Here is a 20,821-nt window from a genome sequence, read left to right as displayed (position 1 = left end):
AGTGAGATTTAAAGTTAGTTTTGTTGTGACCATCTGGACTGACTTACAACTTCCGAATTTCAGAGGACAGGCGTGTGCATCCATCGGGAAATCCTCTAGGTGCATGGGGCACTCAGCATGAATGGTCAACCTGAGGAGGGCAGAGGGGGAGAGACAATACTCAACATGTCAGGCTGCAGTATGGTTGAGGCGGATGTTACAAACACATCATGACATAAATCACCAGAAACATTACAGTGCATTTTCAGACCAAAATTCATTGTCAGATATGAGATGAATGTCCCCTGAAATGTTTTGATGCTCCAGAAGAAGAAAATCAGAGTCTCTATTTTTCTTTTCTTTTTTACATGACAAAGTAGCTGCCTTAATACCGGAGTACTCCAGCCATTTTAAAGCCACAGTGTGTGTTTGAAGGCCACAATGGTTACAATGGTTGCATATTGTGAGTGCGAGCAAAGATTTCACATGGTTGCATTCATGCAAGTACATGATAATCATAATCACTGGTGCCGCCGCTCACTGCCCTACGCACAGCGTGTGATGCAAGTGTACATAGCGGTGCACAGTGTGATGTGTGTGTATGTTGCAACGTAGAACTTTATGAAAAAATCCATTTAGCTGTTTCCGTATTCCAAAAATCAAGCAGGTCTATAGCTGATTATTTTAACAAGCAAAAGTAGGAGAGAGAGGAAGAGGCTGGTGTGGAGGGAGAGACAGCGAGAGGTTCTGACTTAGACGGCACTGATGATAAACGCTCAGGCAGGGAGAGACCGACTGAGCAAGTGAAGAAGAAAAAAATACCACTTTCGATCATAATGGCTAATGCAGTGGTTGGGGTACGAGGGGAAGTGTGTGTGTGTGTGTGTGTTGTAGGCAATCTGGCCCGCCTATTGCAGACAAATCTAAACTTGTTACTTGGGTCAACACCGTTTAAGATTGAAACTTTGGAGTTGCATGACAGTAAGAAACACAACCTGCATGAGCTGACACTGAGACTCTATCAACTTCTTTTCAGCGGTTAGATGAGTTATACCTATGCAGATAAAGTTCAGATTAAAATATTTTGCAAATATCAAGTCTTGAGTCACTGTCCAACTTTAGCATCAATGCAAAACTAGAATATGCAAATTAACTGAGAGGCTTGGTAGCACCAATGCTACCAGTGAAAAAAGTAAGTCTGGTGCCCTGCTTTATTAATCCCAAAAACAGGTGTTGCAGCAGCACTAGGACAGAAATAAGTAGGCTACAGATAAAGAAAAGTAAAAAATAAATATTAAGCAATAACCGTATAATAAAAATAAGAATAGAAATACAAATAGAAACTATACAAGATCTGTTTAACTCAAGATTACAAGGCAAGCTGTACAAATAGTATAGTGTTTTTAAACTTTATATAATAGTGCAGTACTGTCTCAAGTGAAGAAAATATCGATACATTTTGTCATCTTTAAGATGCGCCTTTATTTTGAAATTCCCACTTTATATATAATTTTTATTAAAAAGAGTAGTTTGTTTTTAATTTAAATATCTGGAAGAGCTTAGTAATGAAATTGTCAAATCATATTTTAGTTGCTTTTTGTAAATATATATAAATGTAACTTATTGTGTTAAATGGGCTTTTATCGGTCGCAGGCCCCTGAATTAAATTGAATGGACATTGTACCGTGGCAGACTTTGTGATATCAGTAAATATTGTATCGTTGTCCAAAGAATCGATATATTGTATCGTAATAAAACGTGTGATTTACACCCCTAGTGATTAGTAGCTTTTATTCATGTAGAGTTTTTTTATATATATATACACACACACACACACACACACACACACACACACACACACAGTGGGAAGAACAAGTATTTGATACACTGCCGATTTTGCAGGTTTTCCCACTTACAAAGCATGTGATGAGTAATTTTTATCATAGGTACTCTTCAACTGTGAGTGACGGAATCTAAAACAAAAATCCAGAAAATCACATTGTATGATTTTTAAATAATTAATTTGCATTTTATTGCATGACATAAGTATTTGATACATCAGAAAAGTAGAACTTAATATTTGGTTCAGAAACCTTTGTTTGCAATTACAGAAATCATACGTTTCCTGTAGTTCTTGACCAGGTTTGCACACACTGTTTCGGGGCTGTCACTGGGAAATACGGACTTTCTGCTCCCTCCAAAGATTTTCTATTGGGTTCAGGTCTGGAGACTGGCTAGGCCACTCCAGGACCTTGAGATGCTTCTTACGGAGCCACTCCTTAGTTGCCCTGGCTGTGTGTTTCGGGTCGTTGTCATGTTGGAAGACCTAGCCACGACCCATCTTCAATGCTCTTACTGAGGGAAGGAGGTTGTTGGCCAAGATCTCGAGATACATGGCCCCATCCATCCTCCCCTCAATACGGTGCAGTCGTCCTGTCCCCTTTGCAGAAAAGCATCAACAAAGAATGATGTTTCCACCTCCATACTTCACGGTTGTGATGGTGTTCTTGGGGTTGTACTCATCCTTCTTCTTCCTCCAAACATGGCGAGTGGAGTTTAGACCAAAAAGCTCTATTTTTGTCTCATCAGACCACATGACCTTCTCCCATTCCTCCTCTGGATCATCCAGATGGTCATTGGCAAACTTCAGACGGGCCTGGATATGCGCTGTCTTGAGCAGGGGGACCTTGCGTGGGCTGCAGGATTTTAATCCATGACGGCATAGTGTGTTACTAATGGTTTTCTTTGAGACTGTGGTCCCAGCTCTCTTCAGGTCATTGACCAGGTCCTGCCGTGTAGTTCTTGGATGATCCCTCACCTTCCTCATGATCATTGATGCCTCACGAGGTGAGATCTTGCATGGAGCCCCAGACCAAGGGAGATTGACCGTCATCTTGAACTTCTTCCATTTTCTAATAATTGCATCAACAGTTGTTGCCTTCTCACCAAGCTGCTTTCCTATTGTCCTGTAGCCCATCCCAGCCTTGTGCAGGTCTACAATTTTATCCCTGATGTCCTTACACAGCTCTCTGGTCTTGGCCATTGTGGAGAGGTTGGAGTCTGTTTGAGTGTGTGGACAGGTGTCTTTTATACAGGTAACGAGTTCAAACAGGTGCAGTTAATACAGGTAATGAGTGGAGAACAGGAGGGCTTCTTAAAGAAAAACTAACAGGTCTGTGAGAGCCGGAATTCTTACTGGTTGGTAGGTGATCAAATACTTATGTCATGCAATAAAATGCAAATTAATTATTTAAAAATCATACAATGTGATTTTTCTGGATTTTTGTTTTAGATTCCGTCACTCACAGTTGAAGAGTACCTATGATAAAAATTACAGACTTCTACATGCTTTGTAAGTGGGAAAACCTGCAAAATCGGCAGTGTATCAAATACTTGTTCTCCCCTGTGTGTGTGTGTGTGTGTGTGTGTGTGTGTGTGTATATATGTATATATATTTAAGTAATGCTAGTAAGTATTTGTCTGTTACTATGGAAATATAATATAGTAAATAATGTAATAGAACAGTGTAAGATATTGATGTATTTGGTGTGCAGTACTTGTGTGTTGTAAAAACTGGAGACATTGCACTCTCTCCTCCCTCATGTACCACCAGTGGTAATGAGTGCTCAGTTGACTGACAACAAAGAACAAACCTCCAGAGAGCACCAGAGTTTATTTAATTTGGTAGATGGCTGGGCAAAATGCACAAAATGCACTCTGTAAGTAAATAGAGAAATGGAGCATATTATCTCACTCATACATGTTTAAACAACATGGGGATTACATTTGCTGAGTTCAAACAAAACCGCAACCATAAAGCCATCCCACCGTGGACTGAGGTACTCATAAATGGACCACAAACTGGGTTTTTGTAACTCAATTACAACATTTATAGTCCATCCATCAATTCAAAACTGCGTTATTTGAGCAACCAGGGATAGGCAGAGAATATCTGTGCAAGTAAATATAGTTAGTATATGTATAAATGTCATTTGTAAAACATGTAAGGTATGCTGAATATAGCTTGACCACTTCTACAGTTTCATGCTTGTCAATCAATCAATTTTATTTGTCACATGAAATCGTATGAGGTACATTCCCAGTGAAATGTTATCCCATCAGCTCTTTAGATTATTTTTTCCTTTATTTGATAGTGAGAGTGGATAGACAGGAAAGGGGGGAGAGAGATGGGGGATGACATGCAGCAAAGGGCTGCAGGTCGGACACAAACCCGGGCTGCTTGTCCACGTAGTTGGGATCGTAGCCATAGGACGTAGCTGATAGCCATCTTTACCTTTTTCTCTGTTTACTCTGATGTTCACATCTGAAAACCTTGACCGGCCAGGCTAGCAGAGTCAGCAGGAGACCGGTGAGATGATTTCCCTATCCTCATGAGCGACTCGTAGTCTTGAGATGGCCGCAGAGATGGTCTTGCCAGCTTGAGCTCATCTTCTCCACCTTTTTCCTTAAGCGTTTACATTTGAAAACTTCACTGGCCAGCTGTCTAGCTAGGCTAGCAGAGTCAGCAGGTTAGCAGAGTCGGCAGGAGACTGGCAAGTTGATTTTCCAATCCTGATGAGCGACTCATAGCCTCATGCCGTCACTAACCAAGGTCACTCACATAAAGCACAACTAATATTTGTAAAATAGACAATTCAGCACAAATTCTGCAGAGCTGACGGGCAGGTGACTGGAGAGTTCTGCGCCTTTCAGATTCGTATTGTATGAGTTAGTGTTGTAGTACTCGAGATTGGTCTTAAGACCAGTCTCAAGACCACTTTTTGAAGGTCTCGGTCTTGTCTCGGAATGTCTGGCACTGGTCTGGTCTTGGTCTTGACTTGGTCTTATCCCCTCAAAGTCTTGGTCTTGACTTGGTCTCGATACACTCTGGTCTTGGTGATGACTTGGTCTCGGTTTAGGTGGTCTTGACTACAATACTGGTATGAGTTATTGAACTATATGTATTGTATGCCTTTGTGCCAGATTTGACATGTAAACTTGTATATTCTATAAAGAGCATGATAAAAGAAGTAATTTAGTCTCAGTTTCATGTTGTATTGCAGCCCTAGTGTTAAAACTAGTAACATCACGGACCACTTCTGTAGACAAACTATAAAAATAAAAAATATACACACCCTCAAGGCTGCTTTATTGTGCTGCCGCAGTACTGATGAGTGGCTCTGTAACTAGGTGAATAAATGCAATACAACATAAATCAAATGTAAGCAATGCACCGCTGCATATCATACAGCATGTAAAGCAGCAACTAATTGATGAAATTCATCTCATTCCTAGCCCGTACTGACATTCTGACAGAAACAAAGGCAAATAAGTAAAAGACACAGATAACAAAAGAGGCTGTCTTAGTGCAATCACAACTTAATGTGAAGTAAAAAGAAGCAAGACTGAGTCTAAAACCATGCTAGCAGCTCGTGAGGCTGTACGTACTGTAGAGATATCAGTGCTTTTTCATTTGCTAATTAGCACAAAACACATAGTACAACTGAGACTGATGGTAAAATTTAAAATACAATCGATCCAACCATAGTTAATAAGTCTGTGCTTTAAGACAGCATTGCACCAACAGTTGTATTTGTTTTTGGTTGGTGGTTTGTCAGCCGTTTGGTCCAATTTGGTCATTTAAGAATAAATAATTTCTTGCAAATGTTTTAACCAAAAATATACACCACTGCCTTTGATGGGTACATTTTAAACTGTTCATGAATTAATATTCTCCATCAGGGGAACCAAATTGTTTTAGTAACCACATAGAGTTGAACTGAGAGTGAGTGCTAAATGCTCTCACACAAAAATGGGACTGCGGCAGCACTGGCGGACAATACCAGCTCCCTTAATGCAAAAATAATGATGCAGAGCAGAGGCCTTCACAGCATTTTTCAGTTCAGATGCTGTAGACGTGCTGATTAGATGGATTTAAGCGGTTCTTTAGTGAGGAGTGTAAATCAACACAAGGTACTATGGTGATGCACTTCAGACTAAACTTTCTATAAACATAGATGGGTTTAAATCCTAAAGCCTAATACCTGTGATGAGTGCTCAGGGAAATTTTGGTTATCAGTCTCTCCTTTGGAGTGTTACCCAGTGCCTTCAACAATACAGCCATCATCAGCCCAAGCTCCATTATGAAGGTAAGGCCGAATTAAACCCTTATAAAATTCTTACAAGTACCTCTTTTTAAAAAAAACCATTGCATATTAGCCTTAGGATTTCTTATATTTTGTAGTGTCAGATAAAATAGAAATGGTCAAAAAGAATAATTTGTAGCTTTTAATACTATAAATAAATCACAGCATCTGAATGAACCCCATTGAAAATACAACACAAAAGACAGTGACTCCAGAAATGAAGTTTTGATTGGTGGCTTGCAATTGAATAGAACTGAAGCTTTATAGATGGATATATGATAACCAAAAAGGCTTTTTTGTTTGTCTGACAGAGGTTTATCATACTTTGCTTCATATTCCCATGCATTCACTTGGTTATGTAAATACAACCATCATCGTGATACGTTATTAGAGCTCAGATGTCTTTCTTGGCCTTGGCAGAACTGCCACCGCATCACAAATCTACTCATGTGGGACTACAACTAAAATTCATTTTCACTTTTGGAAAATCAATACTGACCTTTTTGGACGAGCTTCATAAAAGTATTTCTTTTTAAGTGATTCAAGGCTCTGATGCAAAGCCTGATTGACAGAGCCACTGATTAGATGGTTGAAACCAACACATTATTTTTGCTCCAGGCGTGTAGATAATGGTACTCACTCACTGACTGTGACTGTCTTGGTAGCTGATGCTACTTGCAGTGTATTTTAGGCCTGACATACTTACAATGGCCCTCTTTGATCAAGTGATTATTCATTGAGTTGTCTCTGTTATCTGACAGATGAAATGATCTGATGTGAGCCAGATAGCTGCTGCAAAAAATTCCTCGCAACTTAATTTTGAATCCCTGGACTTTTCATCCATCACCACCTGACATATTATATGTGGTATGAGGTGAAATGTCTTAAATTCTATTGGATGAATTGCCATTATTGGTTGTTAAAGATATTCATGTCCCACTCAGGATGACTTGTAATAACTTTGGTGATCTACTGACTTTTCATCTAGCACCATCAGCAGGTACAAATTGAGATTTTTTTTGTCCCATACTTTGGTTCATGATCAATTACCTGCAAAACTAATGACATTCCCTCTAGAGGTGGAAATTATGAAGCACTTTGTTGATTTGAGTCATTTAGTTAATTTCCGTTCAAACAGTCATATAGTCACTGACTGCGTAGTTCATTCGTTTTTTTTTAGTTTTTTTTTAGTTTTTTTTATAGGCTAATTGATCACACCACTGTTCAACGCATCACCTTTCATAACACGGTTACGCCCTATGTGTTGCTTGTTCAAGCTGTTCATTTCAGTACAAAACTAGGTCAATACAAGCACTGTCTGTAAGGTTAAGGGCTCACCTGACAACTATTTGCAGCAGAGCTAGCGCATCATAATTGTTTCTATGGTGTTCACTGTTTTTCTCTTTTAAAGCAACACCAAAACGCTTTTCCTCTTCGGTTCCCCTACAGGTTGGAAGCGGAATTGTCCATTACCGCTGTCATTCGAAGTACAGATCCGCTACCCGATCTGGCAAACTTGCATAGTGCGGTTATAGCCGATAGAGGGCTGCAAAGCGAATGCAGAATTATCGTTCACCCTGTTACAAGTTCATGAACCGCTGAAACGATTTTGGAAACATTATTTTAAGGTACAAAAGAATCTTAGGTGTTGCTTTAACTAGGGCTGGGTACCAAATGTAATACTTTTTTAGGCACTGACCGAATTGCCTCTAAAGTATCGAAAAATGCCTCATCATTCAATATCCAATTTCAAGACCTAAGGAGTAAATCTCATCAGCGTAACTGAGCCAATAAGCATGCTGCATGCTTCTACCAAGATCTAATAATGTTTGTAATTGGCTGTCTAGTGACACGCAGGAAAAACCATACGTTACGCACGGAGACAGGGCTCGCGTAGTAGGAGCTGAAAATGTTGTAATTTCTTTTTGTTTTATAAAATTGGTATTGAAAAAGTATTGTTAAGCAACCGGTATCGAAGTCACGGTATTGGTACCGCTATGGAAAAAACGATACCCAGCCCTGCTTTTAACTAGCTTTTAACTAGGGAGTAATGCACTGTGTATCACGGCTGAGCTGACAGCGCTGCTTTCAGTCACCAGTGAGAAGCTCTACTGCTAAAAGCTACTGATTCAGTCAGTGACAATGTTGATTCAGTATATTCCGTTCAGTTTGAAGATTCTGTGTCAAACATTTGTTTGTACATGTACCTAACACTAACGCCTTTTATGTTTAGTGCTCAGTAGCAAAGTAAAATGATGAACATGGCTAATATTATACCTGCTAAACATGAGCATGTCGGTGTTATCACTAGGTGCAAGTTAGTGTGCTAACATTCACATTTAGCTTAAATCATTGCTGTGCCTAAGTACACGGACATGGCCGTAGACTTTTAGCCTGGTAAAGTGCAATAGAGCTAAACAGTGACCGCCCACTTAAAAAATGTGTTTTTTCAAAACAACATTTTGAAAACTGTAAAAAAAAGGCTAAGGTACAAGACTGTGTACAGAAACTGTCATAGACTTCAATGGCAGAAGCTCGCTCTAGCCGTTCGCAGGTTCGGGGGTGCAGTAAACATTTCCATGGTAACAACGACTTCAAACAATCAGAGACGTCGCTGTTACGGTTAGGATTGTGGGTAGTGTAGTATTTCTCCATAAGATTGCAAATTAAGGTTGATTTCATACGAACTCGTGGCTTCTACAGGAGCAGAAATTTTTGTTTCACAACCTCGGAGCTCGTGGTCAGTTTACGTTGGATGGTTTTAGACATTATGACTAATAATCAAAATCCTTATGGATAAAATGAATGGGATTTTTACTTCCGGAACCACACTGTTAAGCTCTATACTCGCATACAAAGAAGTGGCAGTCATTTTTAAAAAGTGGCTCACCTCATCGTGTAGAGAAGCGTTCCGTTGTCGACTAGTCGTAGCAGTTTGTTAGGAGTCGTCATGTTGTGGGCCACTGATTTCTTTCCGTTGTGGAAAAATGTATCCGGAGTCCATATCTTACTGGCCAGGAGGTTGTTGAGGGGTAAAACTTGCATGGGCCCGTCAAACTTCAGTCTCTCGTCCCTCCAACTCTGACGGAAGAAGACGTCAATGGTGTACTCCTGAGGGGAACAGAGTGCAAAAGATTAGTTGGCAAGATAACAGTTTAAATCGAATCATCCATTTGGTTGTAATATTTAACCCTTTAACATCCTTTGTATGGCAGACACATTGACATCAATGCAGGAAAAGCACAGGTAGAATAAAGATTGTTAGTTATGGCTGCATTCCGTATACTGTAGGTGAGCCAGTTCCAGGGCTCTGGTATTATGCAGACTCAGTCTTACTGGGAAACTTAATGGACATGTTTTTCAGTCACTGTGGTCAATTTTCAGAAAGACGCCATGTCACAAGGGATAAAAGACCAAAAGAAAATCTAACCCAGGAATTATTAAAGGGAATAAAATCAGAATGTATGATGTAGACTGTATGTGAAAGTAGTCATTGTAAAAGTAGTCATTGTTTTTAATAAGTGTGCCATGCTTTATCATCTGCAAACAACAAACGGCTTCAACAAAAAAAAAACTGGCCAGCACATAGGACGTATTATCTGTCCAACATGTGCGCACACAAATATACATTACACCAGTTTTTGTAGAGAAATATTGTGCTTTTTAAAGTTATGTATTCCTGCATTACGAAAATTACTACTTTGTTAACAATGTACTGTTTACCTTTTATGCCTAACCATAGACTTAGACACAAATGAGCATCAGCGAGAAACCTTGTGCTTCATGATTAATTAATATGCAACATAGTGGACAACAGTATTTCTGTGTTGTCACCAACACACAAAAAAACTAAATAGAATGCAGGAAGTAACCATTCAAAAGGAATTTATTTCACATTATTCATTTAATAGGACTCAGACTTCATTTAATCAGACTTTCCTCATCAGCTGCATACAGTGTTGGTGCAGACTGAACTCAGATGGAAATAAGCTGTATCTCGCGCAACATTGCTGGTGATCAATAAAAGCATGGCGTATATGTTTCTCACTCATTGACTTTGTGCTTTTGCTCGTACGGTGAAAGGTTATGCGTGCTGCACTGCTCAGCGTGGAGCTCTCCCTAAGAGAGTGGCTTTAACAACAGGAAGCCATCATCCTCAGCAGGAGAGGTGTACAGCTTCCACTCAACACATCAACACGGCTCCTCGAAACAGCGCAGGCTGGACGTCTGTTAATGGATGTGATTGACCTCCTGGCGGCCTGCATACAGTACCATAAAACAATTACACTGCTTCTGTCCTCACAACAGTGCTCTAAATAAGGCCCACAGAGAGCTTAACAGACAGACAATAGCAAAAGTGTGACAAACGCGAGTTTTCCTCACCCCCTTAATTCTTTTTTCCACTTATTGAGTTACGTTCCTCCTTTAATCAGTTTGTTAATGTCTAAGGTGTCTACAATCTCTACACATCTAATAAAAAACAGGGATGGAAAGAGTGATAGAATATCATAGTCAAGTAAAAGTACTTGCTTTAAGGACATTTTCCTTAAAAAGTTAACAGTATATGATGATGATGATGCTTTAAAATAAAACTATTAAATGAAATAACACCTTCAGACTACAAAATAAATTGCATTAACATGTCAAAGTATACAGCACCTTATTAGAATTAACCAGCAATGGGGACTACTTCATTTAAATCAAACACAAATGACATGATGATAGATAAAAAAAAGAGCTATGGACATTGCGGTGGGTGCAACAAGCATTTTTAGGCTAAATACATTAAATAAGCTCCCACTTCAACAGCAGAATAAAGCATCACCAGGGCAGCCAACACTGAGGTTTATATATAATATAAACTCCACAGCAGCTACAGCCTACAAACAACATAATAAAACAGAGAGCCTGCACAGTTTTTACACGCATAACACTACGTTGTAAGGCGAAGCACGTTTTCATCGAGAGAGAGTGAGTTGCATCCATTAGGGCACATTCAGACCAGAATAAAATGGATCCGGAAAATCGCCACAAGGTTGTGCGGTGGTGGGAGTGCCACTTAAATGGCCCATTTGTATGAGGTCCTGTTGTGTTATTTAACCAACCAAAAAGTATATTTCATAATTTTTGTTTTCCGTCAGATCGTTTTATAGATCTCGACATTTCCGACCGCACTTGAAGGCTGCTTCATTTCGCGGAGAAAGAAAGAAGCAGAAACAGCTGTTACACGAACTCCTGGGCAGTTCATTCGTTGTGTTTCGTTTTTTAACCCTCATTGTGTTTTAAAACTTTCTTGTGGCAGCGATAGAGGGAGTGATGCTTCTTGTTTATTGTACGTGACTTTCACACCGCCTCATAACGGACTGACAAGTCTGATTGGCAGTTACATGATTGGCCACTGCAGCGTGACGTCGGGTTGCGTTTCTTTAACTTTTTGCCGTAGGCCGCTGCGTTTTTTCCGGCTACCCCTTGCTGCCCCCACCGCGGCAGTCTAAACTCTCTACCCCCATTCAAAATGAATGGGCAGACCTGCGTTTTTGCCGCACTAAGGACCGATGCAGTCCGTGTGAATGCACGTTTATCCATCCCATAATGACGTCATTCTTAACCTCTCTGTTCACTGCTGCGGCTGCTTATATATATATATACTGTATATATAACACCTTTCAGAGAGAGAGAGAGAGAGAGACTCACTTTGCCAGACCTTCCTCCACAGCGCTGCAGAGGAGGGTCTGGCTAGTCCATACAGCATTCCGGGTTGGGAGGAAAAAACGTGCTCTGGTTTATTGGCATTTCTTTAAACCAATCAAAATCGTCTTGGGTGGCGCTCAGTGCTACACGGAGCCCAGGTGCCGCTGGAAAATAGCCTCGGGAAGAAACGTGTACGATCAAAAGTTGTTTTAGTCGTGCAACAGAAAACTCAGATTGGACAGATAGTCTAGCTAGCTGTCTGGATTTACCCTGCAGAGATCTGAGGAGCAGTTAACCAGAGTCCTCATAAGTCCCCCAGAGTTTAGAATGCTAACACAAAGGAAGCGTTAGGTAACAGAAATCCGGTCAAAAAAAAAAAAAGGACATGCGGCAATGGGGCAATGCCGGAAGTGGAAGGTCGTGGATATAGACTAACGCTCTTCCTAAATTTAAAAAGTAATTATCTACTTGACATTAAGTATTCCACAGGTTTGTAGTGAATTAGATGCCCAGTGCAGACAACAAAGGACTCTCCAGGTCACAAGAAAGACTGATGAACACACACAAGCAGTAGGACGCACACTATACGGTGATTTATTGTTCTTTGACCAAAACTTTCTGGCAACACTACAAGAAAGTTAGTTATATCCTGGCACAGAAAGTCCCTGGACCATTAAATCTCTATTACCACAGTTATGAGCATGAGATCCAACAACATTGCCAAATCTCATCCCAATCACTGTAAAACATCCAGTGATGATTAACCAGACAGACAGTAGTGTGCTTGGCCCAGTTGGTCGAAGCCATCATTTGTTTGTTTCCTTTGAACAGAAATCTCCTGTAAACACATGGAATTAATTTGAACATTGAAAGACAGGAATGAAGAAAAGCTTAGTCAATCTCCACACAAATGGCACAATCAGTTCAAATGCCAGCTGGTCTTCCTCCAGGAACTGAGTGATTGATTTCTCCTTGACAGAGGAGACCAAGCGGAGCATCTATCCAACAGTAGTTTTCAAATGTTTTTTTTTTTTTTATTTATTTATTTTTTAATAGCAACAAGGATCATGAATGGATTTACTGTAGCAAATAACTGTAATTTAAATGGCATTGGCAAATGGCAAAACACATTTATGGCATCTGGTACTAATATATTCATGAATACAAAACAACTCCTCACAAAAACATTACAGATCGTGTGTGTGTGTGTGTGTGTGTGTGTGTGTGTGTGTGTGTGTGTTGGCATGCCACAACTGTCCCTGGATGGATAAGAAGTGGGACTTAAAGCTTCTACAATCAATATTTCTTAGATTCACAATGGATCAAATGACTACACGTATTGTGCAAGGGGTCACTGTTAATGACAAACCCACAGAGCATTATCACCTGACTCTGCAGTCCGCCACAGTTCTGCGGAACGTTTCAGCGTCTTTCGGCTAATTGTTTTGGGTACCTGGCCCACAGCTTTACTGTTGGTTCTCTCTCACCGCTCTTATCGGCATCATTTTCAGACGCAGCAGGCAGCTGCTTTCAGCTGCAAAGCTCTGATAAACACTGTACACACTTCCTGCCCAGCACCAAATGGCAGACTTAGCGACTAGCTGGTAAACATAGTGTTTAGCAACTAAATGGCCAAATATGTCTATTTTCTTTCTTTTTTTTTTTAAAGGAGAGTGAATGTTGGACTTGAATTTAATCAGGTGAACACAAAAAGGACTCAAAAATATTGCTGTTTCTGCTGTTTGTGAACCCATTCGCTTTATGAAATTTATTAGGCAATAATATACCAATGGGCACACACTCCGTATGCTCTTTCAATTCTGTAAGCTTCAAAGTACACAGTTAGACTTTTGCTTATTTCAGCATCTTCTATATCACAGAGGTAAGAAGTTACATTTAATGGAATCACCTTAGCTGTTGCATATAAACAACATATATTAAAGGTATAATATGTCACTTTTCTACATTAAAATGTCTAAAAACGACTAAACCTATGTTTTATATTTTGTTAAGTTGTGTACTTACATTATCCCAAATGTTTCCAACAATGTTCAAACCCAAAGAAATCTGTAATTTCAATCAAGGTTACGGTCCGTTACGCCTGTCAATGGTGTCATATCCCCTTTGCACATGCGTCAGCATTGTGGTTGTCTGCGAAAAAGCTGTCATAAATTGACTTTTTATCTACACTTTTCAGATCTTGGTATTTTTTAACTATAAGTTTTAACCGGATGGAGGATTTTAGTCATCGGATTTCTGGATCTCAAGTTGTCAAAGATAATAATACATTTAATGAATTAGGTAAAACTATCTCTGTGTTTATTCTCATGATTCATAATGATGTAGAAATCACTATCACAGTCCTTCATGCCTTAACAAAATGGGTCTAATGTTTTTAAATCGAGGTCAATTACTGAACATTCAGTAAATACTGTAGAATTGTCACAGCAGTGCTTGAAAGAACGCACAAACGGATAAAAATAGGAATTATGAAACGAGAGAGAGAACAAGTTTGACACACACACACACACACACACACACACACACACACACACACACACACACACACACACACACACACACACACACACACACAAATGTCTCCTTTGCTCATATGTGAGTGTGAAGAGGAGCGGCGGAGAGAACCAGCCAGTAGCAGGGCTGACGTAGTGAGAGAATGAAAGGAAATGAGGAAAATGATAGAAAAATGCTGATAAGGTGGCAGTTAAGGTAGGATGTATGGTAGACTGGGCTAAATGAGTCTAGACGTGTCTGGTTCTCTGATAATGACAGGATGGTTGTGTCTAATATCTGATAGAATATTAATGCAGCCTTCTATCTTCAATTAATGAGTTCATTAAATTTTTTTTTTTGTCATTCACATTTTTTTATTTTTATAGAAACAGAGACAAGAACAATAGTGATCTCTCTCTCTCTCTCTCTCTCTCTCTCTCTCTCTCTCTCTCGCTCTCTCTCTCTCTCTCTCTCTCTCTCTCTAAGCAAAAACGAGAGAGATGACGACAAATGAGCGAAAAAAACAAAATAAAAAAATAACATAGAAATATAAATATACATACACAGGGTAAACATTGGTCTAACTCGTCTCCATACCTTACACATATCATCACACCAGTAGCACAAATGAGGAGTATTCTACCAATATGCAATACCAGTCATCTCTCAAACATCTTAGCAGTGACTTATACAGACATTAAAATCATTTAGTCAAATTCTGCCCCATTAAGTATGCAATATTGCATTCATGTAGGGGCCCCATATTTTCCAAAATACCTCCTGTCTGTTGTTCAAGTTAAAAATTAATTGTTCGTAGCTGGCCATTTTGGTCATTTCTCCACACCATTCATTGAAAGGGATGATGTGTTTTGTTTTCCAATGTCTTAGCACAATCCTACAACCTGTGGTGAAGGCCAGTCTGCACCATAGAGTCTGTTGAACTGACAGGCCCACCCCTGCTGTTATTATGCCTAATATGCAAAGTGCCGGGTTCTGTATCAAGTCTACCTGTAGTACTTTGTTAACGAATGTTATAATACCTTCCCATAAGTTTGTCGTCATTTGACATTCATATAACATATGCATCAATGTGCCCCTGCTTCTTTCGCATCTCCAGCATACATCTGAATCCACTAATTTTAGTCTCGCCATCTTACAGGGAGTCCAGTAACCCCTATGAATGATCCTATAAGTAATCAATCGAGTCTGAACTTCCCTTGACGTTTTATACCAGGACCCCACCACTTCCTCCCAAGTCTCGTCAGCTATCCCAACCTTCAAATCCTCCTCCCATGCTCTCTTCAGGCCACTGCGCCTCGGTGGATGAGCCTGTCGCATAAGACCATACAATCTAGATGCGCCGCCCCCAACCAGCTGGCTGCCCTGAAATCTTTCCTGCATCACAGCATAAGATGTTAGGGGAAATTTTCTTTGTATAGACATTATACAGCTTCTCAGCTGAAGATATTTCCAAAACTCTTTCTTCGGAATGTTATACGTGGTCATTATCTGTTCAAATGTCATGAACACATCCTCTTTGAACACATCTTCAATAAAAATAATTCCCGCCTCCACCCATGTCTTCCAATAGAGAGTTTTTTTTGCCTACTTTCAATAGTTTGTTATGCCAGATTAATGATTTTTTTTGTGAAGGAGGGCCTTAATCCTGTCACCTGATGTGAAACTCTCCAGGTTTCTCTCGCAAATGCCAACATTTAATTCCTAAATGGGATTTCTCCACCTGTTTGCGATATAAAAGCCTCTATGGGGAATGGATCTGTAAGTTCCTTTTCCATCGAGAGAGTTCATTACATTCTAAACATTTAGACATTTGCTCACATTTGAATAATGTCATCACGTTTTAATTCGGTTTTGCTTAACATATCTGGAAATGTAAGGCTATGGCTTATTTTAGTCATTTGATTTTGTGGTTTTACAGGTGATGTGCAAGCTTTTAATTTGTTTTATCTGGTTAATCAAAGTACCTATCTGCCATTTTTTAAAAGCAACATTTTATTTCCCTTTTCCAAATATATTACAAAGAGAATGTGTGTCCTGATTTAATTAATTATTCATTTAATTTCATGAAGATTTTAAGATCATTTCCACACAATAACTTATTGACCGATGTTCCTACTTGGTGTGCACGTTTTGTGTATGTACATTGTACATTAGCTGAGTGGTTTGATTTAGTGCCCCTGACAAGACATACTGTGCGAGAGCGCCGTCTCCCCAATTTGTTGTGCAGAAATGTGATGTGATATATGTTACTGTGTCTTGTTTTTGACAGTAGACCAGAGATAACACTGTGATTAGCAGGTGTGGTGATGATACAGACGGCTTCCTGGAGGCAGTGTATCCATGCGACTTGGCTCTTCTGAACTTCACACTCTGGGCATTGTAATGATTAGTCAAAGATTTGATTAATGTCTAGTCTAATTACTAGTCGTTCTTGCTCTCGGGTTGTCAATTATTCTCTCCTGCTTCCCTTCTTGTGTGCTGTTCACCTTTCCATGCTGGGAACGTAACCTGTGTGAGACTGCAATGAGCTGTGAATCCCATACCCACTCCAATTATCTTCAGCGTTCGTCAGCTTCTGCAGCTCTGAGGCATAGACATGTTTTAGCACTTTCATTGTGCTACAACTTCAGACACTCACATTTTGTTCCACAAACATAATCCGTCTAGAATCAGAAAGTGGTAAACAGATGAAGGATATGTACTGTAGCAGTGAACATGTTTATGCCTGCAATCATTTAAAGCTAGCAAAAACATAATGCATTTTTTTTGTAAAGATTGTTTTTGGGTGGCTTTTTTTCATTTTTTATTAGATCATACAGAGAGGGGGGGGGGAAATGAAATGCAGCAAAGGGCTGCAGGTCAGATCCAAACCCGGGCAGCTGCCAAGGACTCTACAGCGTGAGATAGAGGTCGCCCCAACATAATTGCATTTTTGAAATGTAAGACACATTATTAAATTAAGGTTGTTTTGAGCTGCTCTCAAGGAAATTATAACTGATTCACTTTTAAGAAGTAAATGACAGAGAAAAGAAATTTTGGTCAAAATGTAGAAGAACAATGTGCAACCATATCAACTTATCAACAAAAAAATGTATATACTACTAAATGGTTTTGCCACAGGCTTTAAAGGTACTTGGTGCGTGGATTTTATTCACTGGCAGCGTCCATGAAGTGCTCTTGTCTGAAGTCGTAGCTAGGTGATCGGGGTGAATAAAGGGCTGACAGTCTCTAGACTCTGATAGGATTTGGGTCTACACAGGAGTTGTTTCAGTAAGATTTCGTCACGGATGTGCTCCTATCTTAGTCAATCCAAGTTTCTACGTGGACCGTGTAACAGCTCGGCCCGCTGTACTGTGTAACCGCAACATGGAGCGTATATTTTTACGCTTCACATCTATTTTCTTTCGTTTTACACACATAACTACAGTGATTGTGTGTTGTGCTCATAGTGCTGCCAAAAATGCAGGTGACCTACTCAAAATCGTGCTTGAACGCATCCTGTAGACACAGACGGAGCGTGCTACCCAAACTATGACTCCTGTGTAAACATGTTAGCCTGCAAAGACACTTTGGTTAGGACAAGATTGTGGTTTCAGTTAAATATTGAAAAGGTAAACCTATCCCATCCTGTGCCACCATTAACTTTTTAAATATTTAACAAAGACAGTGTCGGCTTTAGAGCCGATGCAGTGTGGTTTTATTAATGTACATTGCGTTGAGTGACATATTTTGATCGGCCTTTCTGCACAACCAAAACATAAGACACTGTGTGAATCAACTGGTCACGCTGTGGGTGCTCACAACGATCTTAAACATGGAACTCCATGGTCGGTTTTATCCATAGATAATTCCTTTTAAGGTTTATTCAGAAATGTGTCATCAAAAATGTTGTCAAAAAAGAGTGGCTGTGTTACTTTGAATGGAAAACGAGAATAAAAAAGAAAGTGGAGTTGAAAAATATGGAGCTGCAGATGGCGGGGTCACTCTGTTCCGCAGCAAAGTTCTGTTTTATTTACAGTATACAACACAGCACAGGCAACAGTGCTTAGCCACAACATGTTAATTACAACTACAATAATGTTAATATAAGCTTACTATAGCTTATAACAGCTCTTCTGACAGCAACCATGTGGGACATTGGATTTAGGAACAAAGGGAAGGTGTTGGGGTGCGCAAAGACTGTGCCTGCTTTTCTTTCTAGTTGTTCCTGCCATGCTAATGAAAAATATTGTGATGCTAGGGAACATCATGACATGTTTGAGTGAAAAAAAATGAAGCCCTATTTTAAGAGTATAGTTTCTTTTTTTTATCTGAAAGGTGCTGAAAATCTACGAATAAATTACAAATTCTCGTGAAAAGAGGGCTTAATTGGGCTTGCAAGTCTTTGAACAAGGTCAACCTGATTGATGCAGAATCCAGGAGTTCACCTTGAAATTTTAGTAACAAACCTCCATCTGTTCTGTTCAAAAGACCTTGAAGTGCTCCGGCACGAGTTTCCTCAGCTGTGTGCTGAAACCCCCCCCCCATCAGATATTTAAAAAATGTTTACTCCCAGAGATTGCGAAACCGTGGTGAGATGTGGCACTGACATCAGTGACATCTTTGTCAAAGCAGGATTCAGCACAGTACCGGTGACAGCCTCAATCACTTTCCATTTCATCAGAGCAGACCTGTCAAATCGCACCATGAAATGGGTAAATATGTCATGACAGCGCATACAGTACATATGAATGAGATGTGACTTTCTGAGAGAGGGGGAAGGTGAGACAGAAAAAGATAGACGGAAGAAAAATCTGCAAGAGCTTAATGAAAAAGGGGCCTTGTTGTAGAGAAACACATACATGTGTACTTACCAGAGATCAGCATCAAAATCGTAACCCACATACTGGCTCTTGGTGTGACACACTGCAGAAATCTGCCGTGGTCAGACACAACTCCGAACAACGTGCCTTGTTATCGACCTAATACTCAAGTTTCACTCCGATTATGCAGTTAGCTTCCCTACTGTAGCGATAGTGGCACTAAAGGCAGATGTGGCGTATTGGGGTCCAAGTGAAGGCTGAATGAGCGAGCGAGAAGCAGACATTTCTGGGACACTTGATGTTACGATGCGAGATGGGTAATTGGACCACTGGATGTACACGACATAAAGTATGAGATGCAAAGGTTATAGTGTGTGCTTTGTCTAGGATCGTTGCAGTTTTCTAAGTTTTTCCAAGCATTTATGCTTCACATTTTTAAGCCATGCCAGCGGAGAGACCTGAGGGATGGCAATTGCAGTCGGTCGGTTCACGACTTTAGTCCAGACTGAAAAATCAATAATGAATGGATAGATCTAATAACTCCGGTGATCCCTTGACTCCTCATTGACAGAGATGGCAAAAGTACTCACTTCCCGTACTCAAGTAGAAGTATAGATACTTGTGTTAACAAATATTCTGGTAAAAGTAGAAGTACTGATTTAACTTCTTTACTCAAACAAAGTAAAGGCTTGGAAATGTACTTAAAGTATAAAAGTAAAAGTAGCCTTGCGAATGACAACCATTTTTTTATGCAAAGCTACCAGGACCACACGAATGTTACTAGAGTGCAAGCTGAGAAACTTCAGTGGACATGGAAAAAAGGCTCTTTATATGCCATTGCCTACATTTTAAATGGATGTCTGCCAATAGGCCTAAAACATCACATATATGATTATTGTGACAGAGACTGGGACTCCAGGTTAATAAGATTCTGACTGAGTAGCAAGATATTAATTCACTTGTGAATGAATGCCACCGAATCTGTCGAGTCATCTTGTAGTGGTGCGGTAACTCCACTGAAATTATTTGAAACTAAAGTAACGAGCCAAGTTTGTAAAATGTAAGGAGTAGAAAGTACAGATATTCGTGTTAAAAATGTAAGGAGTAAAAGTAAAAAGTAGGCAGAAAAATAAATAGTAAAGTAAAAATATCAGAAAAATCTACTTGAGTACAGTAACAAAGTATTTCAAAGTACTTGTACTTTGTTACTTCCCATCTCTGCTCATTGAGCACCACGAGCAGGTCAGAAATATAATGAATCCAGTGACATATTTTCTTTATTATTTTAATATGTACAATATGGATTGGCCATGTTAAACACTATGCCTGCTAACCATCTGCATGCTAGCTCTGTCATTGTGATCATGTCAGCATGCAGACGTTAGGCAGAGCAGTAGTTTAAGTACAGCATACGCCACCGGGAACGTGTGTGGTAACGAGTGTCTTGCCTGCCCGACTCGCAGATTTTATTGCCTCTACAAGTGCTTGAAAGAACAATCACGTGTTCATTAAGCTAGTAGCTACCTTCTACTCCAAGCACTATGCAATTAAACTCCATGCCTTCTCTTTCCAGACGTTGTCCTTCATAAAAAAACGATCTGTAATGTCTATTATGTTTTTCCACCTCCAAGATGAGTCTGACAAGAGGAGACGCATACGATATTGGGG

General features: G+C 39.8%; 1 protein-coding gene across 1 annotated transcript in view; it reads right to left on the bottom strand.

The window, feature by feature from the left end:
- Positions 1 to 20,821, bottom strand: part of gabra3 (gamma-aminobutyric acid type A receptor subunit alpha3) — a 60,323-nt gene that overhangs the window by 14,642 nt on the left and 24,860 nt on the right. The window contains exons 5-6 of the mRNA XM_078266754.1: positions 9,016 to 9,236; positions 48 to 130 (exon numbers count right to left, since the gene is read on the bottom strand). Coding sequence (XP_078122880.1) covers positions 48 to 130; positions 9,016 to 9,236 — 304 coding nt within the window. The remainder of the gene's footprint in view (positions 1 to 47; positions 131 to 9,015; positions 9,237 to 20,821) is intronic.

This window comes from Sander vitreus, chromosome 13 (assembly GCF_031162955.1).
Source record: "Sander vitreus isolate 19-12246 chromosome 13, sanVit1, whole genome shotgun sequence".
Classification (NCBI taxonomy): domain Eukaryota; kingdom Metazoa; phylum Chordata; class Actinopteri; order Perciformes; family Percidae; genus Sander; species Sander vitreus.
The sequence above is the reverse complement of the archived record's forward strand: the minus strand, read 5'-3'. Positions and strand labels throughout refer to the sequence as shown.